The sequence below is a fragment of the Anguilla rostrata genome, chromosome 16 (assembly GCF_018555375.3).
Source record: "Anguilla rostrata isolate EN2019 chromosome 16, ASM1855537v3, whole genome shotgun sequence".
In the NCBI taxonomy this organism is placed as follows: Eukaryota; Metazoa; Chordata; class Actinopteri; order Anguilliformes; family Anguillidae; genus Anguilla; species Anguilla rostrata.
In genome coordinates, this window is record NC_057948.1 from 14019876 (window position 1) to 14031103 (window position 11228).

The 11228-nt window shown below is 39.7% G+C and overlaps 1 protein-coding gene across 3 annotated transcripts; it reads right to left on the minus strand.

The window, feature by feature from the left end:
- Positions 1 to 2489: 2489 nt before the first annotated feature.
- LOC135241680 (anti-apoptotic protein NR13-like) lies at positions 2490 to 11023 on the minus strand. Of its 3 annotated transcripts, XM_064312244.1 has the most exons (4): positions 10873 to 11023; positions 9435 to 9846; positions 7801 to 7972; positions 2490 to 2500 (listed from the first exon to the last, which is right to left on the minus strand). In XM_064312244.1, exons 1-3 carry the CDS (start codon positions 10971 to 10973, stop codon positions 7850 to 7852), a joined length of 636 nt encoding a protein of 211 aa, XP_064168314.1. In that variant the 5' UTR covers positions 10974 to 11023; the 3' UTR covers positions 2490 to 2500; positions 7801 to 7849. The 3 variants fall into 3 exon arrangements, with proteins under 3 accessions (XP_064168314.1, XP_064168313.1, XP_064168315.1); XM_064312243.1 differs by lacking the exon at positions 2490 to 2500 and having other exon boundaries at positions 6816 to 7972; XM_064312245.1 differs by lacking the exons at positions 2490 to 2500; positions 10873 to 11023 and adding an exon at positions 10539 to 10669 and having other exon boundaries at positions 6816 to 7972.
- Positions 11024 to 11228: the final 205 nt, after the last annotated feature.

Sequence of the window (11228 nt, forward strand, 5' to 3'; positions counted from 1 at the left end):
AATGAGCAAGGACAGATTTAGTTGACACTCTACCCCCTTATGGTTGTAGAGGGGTACATTCACTTGTAACAGCCGCACAGATCAGTGCTGCTCACAGACTCACTTCTTTAAATTGCCTGAAAGCTACACGGCAAATACAGCTGTTTTTGGTAAAACTCAATCTTAAATACATGCTATTTATGCCTCTTCAAAAAGTATTAATGACAGGAACCTCAGACACTGTCTCTACAGTTTTACAAAGGCTCCTGTAGTTAAATCAGTGCATACTGAAACTACTTGCAGTGCACATGAATGTCTCAGTTCAAAACTAAGAAGTGCTGCCAAGAAGCCAGTATCTACCTTTCATAAAGCCTTCATTGTTCCTGAGTTAAGATGGACTTTCCATTTGAATTTACGGCCAGAAATACCTTCTATTAATTAGAACTAAATACAGGATGCACATGGGTGCATATCTTAACCACTGATACTTTAATGTCACATTCCAGATGTCACCCCACCTCTTAAGACACACATAAACATGCACACACATACACACGCCCAATTAGTCTGTGTTGCAAAGTAACTTGCCCATGATTGCAAGCGCAAGCGATGTGAAACGCCTGGATAACACTGTTGAAAATACCAGAGAAGGCTTGTGCTCACCACAACCCTCAATGCCTCACCAAACCCATGCAGCAAATCAGTGAACACCTCTATTTCCAGAAAACTGGCTCTATGTATTATGAGTAAAGACATTCTTACATTTTCCCTGAAAAGAATCCAAATTTAAATGACTGACAGGTGAATGTCTGTCATCTGTCATGCTAAATTATTATTCAATCAATATTTTTATGTAGACTACACATGGACTGTATGTACAACAAGTGTCGGCAATCTGCTTTAAATAAGTGTCTGTGTGTGCACATGTGTATGTGTGGCTCTTGAATCTGATTCTAAATTTGCCACACTTATTTTCTAAAAAACCTGTAGCTTATGTACTGCACATTCAAAAATACTGCATAGTAAAGTTTTATGTTTAGGTATATTTAACTAGAACTATGAGGAAGGTCACCGCACACCTAAAAGGGCAGTGGGCGATTGCAACTTGGTTTCTTGCAGAGACAAATTTAATTCATTAGCTCGGCTAAGGGAACGTGGCAACCTATGAGCCATCCCCATTTCATTTACTGAAAAAGGAGACCACTTCCTTTTCCTTTCAGAAAGTCAAAAAGGGCAGTTTTAATTCACAGGTCTTCCAATCCAATCGCCCTCTCAGCAGCAACCAAAACCATGATACAGAAGTGTCAAAACAGCACACAGCTATTTTCACACTTCACTGGTATGGTTAAAAGAGCTGTTAAATTTAAAAGGGCATATGGTGCTCACACAGAGACCCAACACCCCACAATGATCAATATTGAACACAGTTTTTGTCAACAACTTCTTGAAGCCACATCACACTAATAACGAACATTAAACCACCACAACTAACAGCAACTATAACACAAAAAAGAAAAGAAAAAAAGGTGACGCAGTTTGTCAGTCTGGTCCATGAACACTAGTAAGCACCATCTCATCACCAGAAGAGTGTGTTGGAGGAGAGGGTAGCACGTGTTTTAAAGCCTCTCAAAACAGTAATGGAACAGGCCAATTAATAAGTTAGCCTTGGTAGGGTGGTAAGCGCTACACTCAGAGGGGATTCCCTGTCTGCAGGTGGGGTGGAAACTGACTGATATTTGCATCCCCACACTGTTTATGAGGTTTCACCCACAGACTGCCTGGTTTAGCTCCATTGGCCTCTGAGGGGCAAGGTTTCCATTTCTGGCCTCTGTAGACACTAAATTACAACCACATGTCTATTTGAGGAGATGAATCACATTGACATGAATTCCATTCACATGCACATTGCACATGGGCCATGTGAATTATAGAACCAGTATTTATACATTCACACATACTAGTAAATACAAAACATTGTTGTACTTACCAAGTACAAAATTGTTTTGTATCATTTATGCATGTCATTTAAATTGATTTGTCTGAAATGTTGAAATAAATGCATTACTGAACGTGTCTCTATATTTACATATTACATTTCAAATGTGGCCTGTATCTCATGAAATGTAAAAAGTATTCTGTGAAATTCACCATCCACCCCCCCTTTTTTCCCCATCTCAGGCTGTCAGCTATCTGTTATGGTTCCATAATAATTCTCTGTACTGTACTATTTGAAGCAGCCAGGATTCCATGTTAAGAAGGAAGTGTGCTATTGTGCAAAAGGTGATTGGTTGATTCACAGAAAATTGATTAATTCACACTGCTATGCTATTCATGAATACCCAGACTGCTGAATCAGCAACAGTGACTGATTAAAATTAGATTAAAGTGCCATGGGAACTTGGGAAGTTTCACTGAGATGTAAAGGCAGTATTTAAATGTTATATTAAAATTCCTCAGGTATTTTTTTATTATTATGGGGACGACTGCAGGTATTAGTGCATCAGACCACTCCCCAACCTCACTTGCCAGCCCTGGCAGCTGGGAAATCATCTGGTTACACATTATTCACCATCATGTGAGAGAAGTACAGCATATGCACAAAGAGAGATGCCGTATGGAAAAAGAGAGATAACATATGTGGAATGGCTTAGCGAAAGGCATGAGTGTGCCACACGTTCATTCAGTGAAGAGTAGATGTTGCTTATTATACAAGAATACATAGTTATCAAGCCAGAGTCTTCCCTGTTGCCCAAAAATAATTAAATGCACTGTTGGCAGCAGATACTGAAAACGGCAGACATTTCACATTTGGTCAGTAAGGCTTATCCACAACACGGCGGTGCACATGGTGAGGAGGACACTTCTTTGTTCCACAGGATGTTTTTCCATATTCTGAACACAAGTTCTTAAGTTCCTCTTAAGTTCCACGTCCTTGTGCTCTTTTAAATGAGATATAGCCTACATCTCTCTAAATGTGGGAAGAGTGCAGATGATATTTCATCCCCAACTAGTTCTGCAGCAGCAAGCATTCTGAAAAGGTTTTTGGATGACTGTGCTGTATCTGAATTGCACAAATGGATTTTAGCCCACACCCCTTTTAAAAAGTAAATAAACAAACACAGTAAGAACTGCAGGCAAATGTTCAGACAGAAGCCTTCTGCCAGCAGGGCCAAAGACCAATAGGAATTTCAATTATCAAAACTGAATGACTAATGTGGCAAAACAATTAACTATAGCCCTTCATTGAAGGGGCCTTGGGAAGATTGGGGAGGGGTTTTTCTTTGGAAGAGATAAACTTCTGACAGTATCTTCCTGATGGCTATGGTGCAGCGGCAGTGCAAACAGATGAAAAGAACTGAAGTGCTCATCATGGCCCCTCCCTGAACATGATGAGTGGTGCCACTGAAGGACACGTGTGAGGAAGAAAGGGACAGGATGTAGGGAGCAAGGTCAGAGAGGTCAAACCTGCAGAACAGTACAGGCTGCCATCTGCATGATGTGTGAGAGAGAGGAGAACCTGCCTGGAGGGATTGATATGCCTATTGCCCTCATCTCTGTCATGGGTTTGGCAGGGAGCAAACCTCCTGATTAGCACAGAGGTCAAAAGAGAACAGGATCCAACAGGAAATATGACCCAGACTGTTCTGTAATAGCATGGAGAACGCAGGGTTCCAAAGGAACACCGAGGGGACAAAGTGCATGTGATGTCGATCAGATGAAGCACTTCTGCACGTCGAGCACGTTTTCCCCTCACACAGTACTGTGAATACATTAAATAAACAGAGAAAGAGAGAACAAGTTTCAGAATGAAACCCGGAATGCTTGTTTAGAGGGTATCCTGCACTACAGAGTGGGAAACCTGTGGAATCTCCAGCTGCAGGAGTTATCTGTAGCACACAGCTGCAGGCGTGCTCTGACACCCATCCAATGCAGCCCTTGCACTAACCCCTGAACATCACAGAATGGGACAGACACCAACACACACTGAAGTGAAGACGTTCTGTATGTTATCTTAAAACACATTTCTAACATTTTAAACTGTCTTTAGTGTGCTTAATCATCAGCATGCGACTAAACTGTTTGAATGTTACGAGTCAAAAAGATACATTTGATCTACTTTCATATAACTACTGTTAGCACTACACACATAGTAGGTCTCCTGGACTGAGTTTTGGCAGCCCAGAGCCAGAATAAAACAAAATGCAAAGGAGAATTTAGGCTAAATATAGAGTTATTCCATAAAGCCCCTATTCCAAAATCAAATGTCACAATTTGTTGAAATAGTCCCACTTGAATTGCAGAGTATTGGAGTACTGGTTTGAGAACTGAATTCCAAAAAAGATGTACTGGGAAGGATAGAGACCGTGTGTTTCGTTGTACTGACTTTGCCATCAACTGTAATACAGCCTTTAAACAGAATAATTACCAAATGTAAAAACAGCAAGAAACCACTCTGCCCAAAAGCCTGAATTGACGTATGCACTCAATCGCAAGCACCAAATTACAGGTACAAGGAACAGAATTAATGCAGTCAAATTTAACAACATTATATCGGCAACAAGGGCGATGATGCATGCAACAGTTAGAAAACTTTTACGTCTTTCCTTCAGTGATTCACCTTCTGCTGATTTAAGGGCATTTCGTTCTTTTATACGTTGTCTGAAAAATTGACAGTGTGTGGAGTGGACTGCACTCTCTTTAAGCAGTTTACATTCACATGTGCCAAGAACACTCACCAAATCAGACACTGTTTTTTGTGATCACAAAAGAAATCATTATACATTAAACCATGTGCTAATAATCTGTGCTTGTCTGTCTGGATGGAGCGGTAGAACAGACCACATAAAACATCCAGACTTATTTACCGCCTACTTATCGTCACGAATCGATTCACAAATAGCGAATAAAATAGGTCTTCATATTAGTCAGGAGTTGAATTCAAAATATAGAGCATAACCTATATACAAATACGACGGCGACAAAACATTCCCAGCCTATTTGAGGATAGGTCACAGTGTAGCCCCTGTTGAGTGACTCACTGCTCAGCCACAAATGCGCCAGCCCAGAGGGAGTTTCTCGTCACGGCATTTCTGGGCAACGTTCTGGCGCCCACTACTTCTCGCTCCATGGCGTCAAAGCAGCCCGCAGTCTCGATAGGCTTCTCGCATAAATGCGCTTCCTGTTTAGAATTCATGCTAACAGCTGGGCTTTGTGCGTGCGTGTGAAGTATTCATAAATGAAAACCAGGGTAAGGTAATTTCCATGATTCATACTGGGTAACAGGTGGACTCACCGGAGGCGTAGAAAGCGGTCACGGGGTCCATACAGGGCCTACCAAGCCCAGTTCTTAGACCATTTTCCGTTTGCTGGTTTGCCAGTTATATTGAAGCAGTTCGTTTAATTGAACAGAAGATAATAACATGGTCGGAAATAAAACGGTTTGCCATTTCGGACGAGCTTTCCAAGGCACAGATGAGGAAAAAACTTAAGAAGCGGCATTCCCCATGGCAACCTGGCGTCTTGTGGCGCTTGGATCTTCTGGAAACTGCAGCATCCACAAACGTGTTTCATTACAACGACGCAGCCAATGCATTCCTCCTTTGCCGTAAAATAAAAAATCACTATGCTAGCCTTAAAGCAAGCAACCCAAAGCAAGTTGTGTGCACTCAAAACCAGCCCCACCCACCAAATTACATAGGCTACTTTAAGGTGAGCACCGACTATCCAAACTTCCGTCACAAAACACTGTTCTTCCTGTCAAACTCCTTGTGTAAGGTCACGACTTTTATCCCACAAGACAAAGAAAGCACATCATGACATTTATAACACTTGTACGAGAGCCCATAACACCCTCTAGCCGTTATACTCATCTTTTAATTCAATTTTGAAGTGCATCTTCAAGTCAATAAATATTTTTCAAGTGCTATGACGTCTATTTGTAGGCCAATGGGTTCGGCAGATTTCCAATGCTTTTTCCTATAGGGATTTCGTTTTCTGCCGAAATAAGGTCTGTGGTTAACATAAGCCTAAGAGTTTCACGTTTTGTTCTACAAAGTAAGTTGCTAACAAGTTGCTATTTTGCACGCGACAGCCGTTGTAGGTTCAATAATGCAACTTGTTAGCAACTTACATTTACAAAGCACCTAACTGCTCCGAAATCCACGGTTGAGATACCAATGGGTGTAATTTATCTCGTAGAACAAAACGTAAAACTCTCTCAGGCTTATGTTAACCACAGACCTTATTTTCGACATGCATCCCTATAGGGGAAAAAAAAAGCATTGGGAATCTGACGAGGGAACCCATGGCTCAAAAATGCAAACTTCCTGGTTTTAGCACTACAAACCGCAACACTCACTGGTAACACTCGATTGCAAACAGAATGTGAGTTCACCAAAATGAGAACTAAATATTCAGACTACTGCCCATTTTTTAAAACGATACACATCCAGGACTGTTTATTTGGCCTGGATGACAGGCATGGGAGAAGGGATGTGGCCTGGATCCAATCAAACAGTCTCAATGGCTGATGGAACATCAAGGACCACAATGGAAGTAAGTCCAGGAATTTTTCGTGTTATCCTTGACAATTTCTTCACATGCAAGTCTTTTGATGCGTTTTAATTTACTTTTTATTTATTTTAGTTTAAAAATAAAATAAACTAAACTAAAACTTTACAAGTCAAAGTAAAGTTTTAGTTTAGTTTAGTTTAGTTTATTTTTTAAGCAAGCGTTTGCTTTTTTCCTCCATAAACATAGTTCATCAAATTGAATGGTCACAAATGACTGAAAATTAGACTATGTAACATGAAATTAAAGTAGCACATTTGTCAATCCAAGTTAAGGACAAATGTTTATTGGATCTAGGCTTGTTGTAATGCTACATCTCATGGAACTTACAGCCACCAGCAAAGCTAGAAAATAGGCCTAATTGACAAGTTAGGACCACTCTGATAGTTTCATGCAGTTTCCTTTCAGTCTAGCAACCATGGTTGGACAGTAAGCATTCCCATCCGCCTGCCCATCCACCACCTTAATCTCAATCTGGGGCAGAAAAAACTCCTTCCCAGCAAAATATCCTCTGCAGTGATACTTCCAGTAAAATTATTATGGCACCAGAGAGCTGCAATATAACATCAGACATAAAAATAGCATTTTGTCAGAGTCTCTGTGAACTCAAAGTCCAAAGAATATTTAGTAGGAAGCTTTATGGTCAAAAATCCCAAATCACTTGGTAAGACCTACATGCCAACACATAAGTACAACACATGTAGTCCAATGTGCTTCTGACATCACAGCGATAAAGATCAATGTAGCTTTAATGATGCAACTATGACTTCAGATATTCACTCAACCAAAAGGGTTCTACAAAATTTAAGAGGCTAATATCTTTTCTGTTGTCTGCACCCAGTTTCAGAAAAATCATACACTCTTTATAGTAGTTAGTTTTTTTATTAAAGGTTTAATAAATAAATAGCAAAACGTATTTCAGAAATTGCTTAATAAACTGCTTCATAGAGAAAAATAAACATTTTTACAACTTCAGTGGTTATGATAGACTTGAGCAGTTGAACACAAATGTTTGATTTTTAATTTAAGCTAGCACCTTCAACAGAAAAACGCACAGAAAAGCTAAATTGAGTGAGAAAGATCAAACCAGTGGAAAAAACATGATGCAATGAATTCTGTAACCCAAAAACACAAGAATTGGCTTGTTTACATTTTTATTTAATGTAAATAATATATTATTGTTTTTTCTCTTACACTTTAAAATTGTGTTTCCATTAACATTGGTGTTACTGACCAAACCTTTTTTGGAACAGTCTCATGGCAGTGACCAAGCATTGCCTTGAAGAAGGGAAAAACTGACCTAGCGTACAAGCAGAAAAGTTAGTCCTGCAATGCCCACACTAGCAGCTGCAAACAGCGCTGTCTTCATTGAGGATTCCTGGTTCAGCTCTGCAGCACAGTGGGAAAACTTTCTGAACCCCTCCTACACAAAAGACAAAAAAAAATGTTGGGCTGGATTTAGAAGACAGCATTAAAAACAAGAACCACATAGCCCTATCAGTGATCTCCCACAAAACAGAAAAAATAAGACTCGAGACAGTTCTCTCATCTCAGCAGCAACATTCATTGTTGAGTGGAATGCACTATGGCAACACAATGAACTCACTGTTGATACTGAAGGTCATCCAAAATATTCCAATATTTTTTCCCCCAATATATTCAACTGAAAATTCAAAATAATTTGGCATATTGCTACTTACTGACCCTTCTCCTAAAAATACAAATGAACACACCTCAGATGTCAGTACCTATAAGTGAACAGCAATTTGTATTGTCTATATAAGGATCTAGATTGACCTGAGCAGCATATTAAACATGTGCAGTCCCCACTATGCTTGGTTGAACATAGGGAAGTCTTTTGTACTGCATACTGGAAACGTAGAGAGGAACTGTAGAGTAATGAAATCACAAGAGGGAAATCACAACCTAGAGGGTTGCCCCGCACCAAAGACCCTACTGCTCCATACAGCAGAACCATGAGTCATGAAATCAGTTTTACTAGCATCCAGAAAGTTATATGGGTTGCCATCAAGAGTTCAGTTTCACAATGACTAACCTACAGTACATTCCTCAGCCATGACCATATCCCTACGGTTATACTAGTTAGCCTTGTATATGACAGTGCAGTTTAATGTGCAGTTAGAACTACGAAATGAATACTGAAGGCCCACATTATGCTAAATCTGGTTTTTAAAAATGGTAGATTGTCCAGCTTTGAAATGGCATTTGATATTGATCTAGAGCCAATTAACAGTGTAGAAGCAGCAGGCTAAATAAGTACATTGCCTACTGTATAGAACTTACAACAACTTTAACAAGCTTTCTATTCATGTTTCTGACAATGAATAGAAAGCTTAAAAATCTTTGACAATTTTTGGTAACTTTAGGTAATTATCCTATACCAATTTATTGGACTTTTCCCTAATGACAGAGATTGGGCAAAAATGTAAGAATTAGCTCAGATTTGACCTCATATGCTACAGCCCTGAGAGTTAAAAGGTTCCCTAAGTTTGGCACTGACAAGACAACCACAGGAGAGGTCCATGTGAGATTTCCCAATCTAAAATATGAGGCCTTTCTGAAGGGACTGATATAGGGCTAGACTGGAAAATATAACCTTTAATTATTCCATACAGGAAATAATGATTTTGGCTCATTTGACTGGAAAGCAAAATGAATGGTATGTGTACCTAAGACTAAAGAACACCACAGCTCCAATAACTTTTCATAAAAATGGTGTGGGACCATGGTGTGGGTGGGGGAATGGAGGCAGGGGTTGTGGGACAGGTGGCTATGGGAATGAGAATTGTAGACAGCAAGTAAAGAAGTCAAAGCTCAGTGTACACTTTCCCTAAAGAATGGACAAGAAACACACAAAAACCTACCCAGCCATCATTTTCCTGCAGCCATGCTTGTTTTTCCCCTCCAAGGTAGTCAGCTATGGTCTCTGCTAGCCTCCTGCAGCAGTCTCTGCTCTCACCTCCGGAGTAGAGGTCACTCACCAGCACCCCAGTAAAGGCAAACAGAGACACCACTCTTCCCCAGTTGAATTTTCCATCTTCCACCATCTCTCCTATCACCTTCTTTAAACCAGCACTGCAGTCAGGCCCACAGGTGCTCAGGAATGTCTTGGAGAGTGCCCGGAATTTCAGCTGATACTGCCGCTCCATTTTCTTCGCCAGGTGTCTCATGGCCCTGGCCTGTTCGCTGGGAGGTGTCCGTTGGATCCCCAAGCAGAAGTCAATGTAATCTTCTGCCACTGCCAGTGTCTCTTTTCTGAACCAACAGGACATTTTTCTGAATGGAAGAGAATAACAAAAAGCATTGGTTAGGTATACTTCTGTGCTCAGTTTATTTCTGTGAATAAGCCATGCCTGGACTGGAATAGAAAATTTGACAGATTCAAACACCAACCCAAAAATACATTTCTATATTAATACAATTGTCACTAGTAAGAAAGAGATATAGCATTGACAGTTATATAGGCATCGTGTTTATGGTTCACACTTCAGCTACTTGCAGTACAAATAACAAATGAAAAAAAGTAAAAACTAAAGCAAAAATATCATTAGGCCTGTACATACCAAATAGCCTACTTAAGCAATCACCTAGGCTAGGCCTACATTTGTTAAAACACTTACCACAGTAATCAAGTAGTCTAAGCAATTACCAAGAAGAAACTTAAAGAGCACATTTCACGTATTTGGATGTTACAACTCTGGGCATTATTACCATCTGAGATATAAACATTCAACACTCACTAAGAATCAATTCACTAATTAGTTACGCTTTCTCGAAAAAGTAGTAAAATACAGATAAAGAGGGACTTCGTACAATGACGGCACTCATAACAGTGAAGACTGCGTATGACAGGCTACATGCGAGGAAAAACTCGGTGGTAAAGTCGTCCTAGCAAGTACAAATTAAGTACAGTTTATATCCACCACTGAAAATTTAAACGTTTGCCATCTGGCTAAAAGTTACCTTACTTAGCCCATTTATACACCATCGCAAACAGCTCATTTATGATCACTAGCTCGATCGCAATACTAGCAGGCTACATATAACGCTAGTAACCGTTGTCAAAAGGAAACGTCTAGATAGCAAAAAAAAAAACGCTGCCAAGTTTTGTCATCTGTCTGTCAGTGAACTGAAACAAAAGGAAGCAAAATGAGCTAGTAACAAAAGTCTGGTTCGCAGTTTCGTTTTGTCACTTCAAATACATTTAAAAAAATACAGTAAACTATGTTCTAACACAACTACGACAGCTTCCATGTTAACACTTTCATAATTTTAAAAAAGAGCGTATAAAACAAAGCTTACCCTCCCAGCAATTTCAGACCTCGCACGAAAGGATTCGGTCCTAATTTCCTGTTCTTAGCGTCTTTATTTGTTCTAGGCTCCTCCTCCTGGCTATGTGTCATTCATTCATTCATTCATTCATCAGCATTTGTAAAATCAACCCCGCCCCAGCTAGACACGTTCCCAGAATGTTTTTATTTTAGAGTAGGATATTATTATTATTATTATTATTATTATTAACCATCCTTTATATACAGAAGAGGATTAGGGCCACGTGCAATTTTTTTTTTTGAGTTCTGACTTTAAAGTCAGAATTCTGACTTTAATCTCAGAATTATGACTTTATTCTCAGAATTCTGACTTTAAAGTCAGAACTC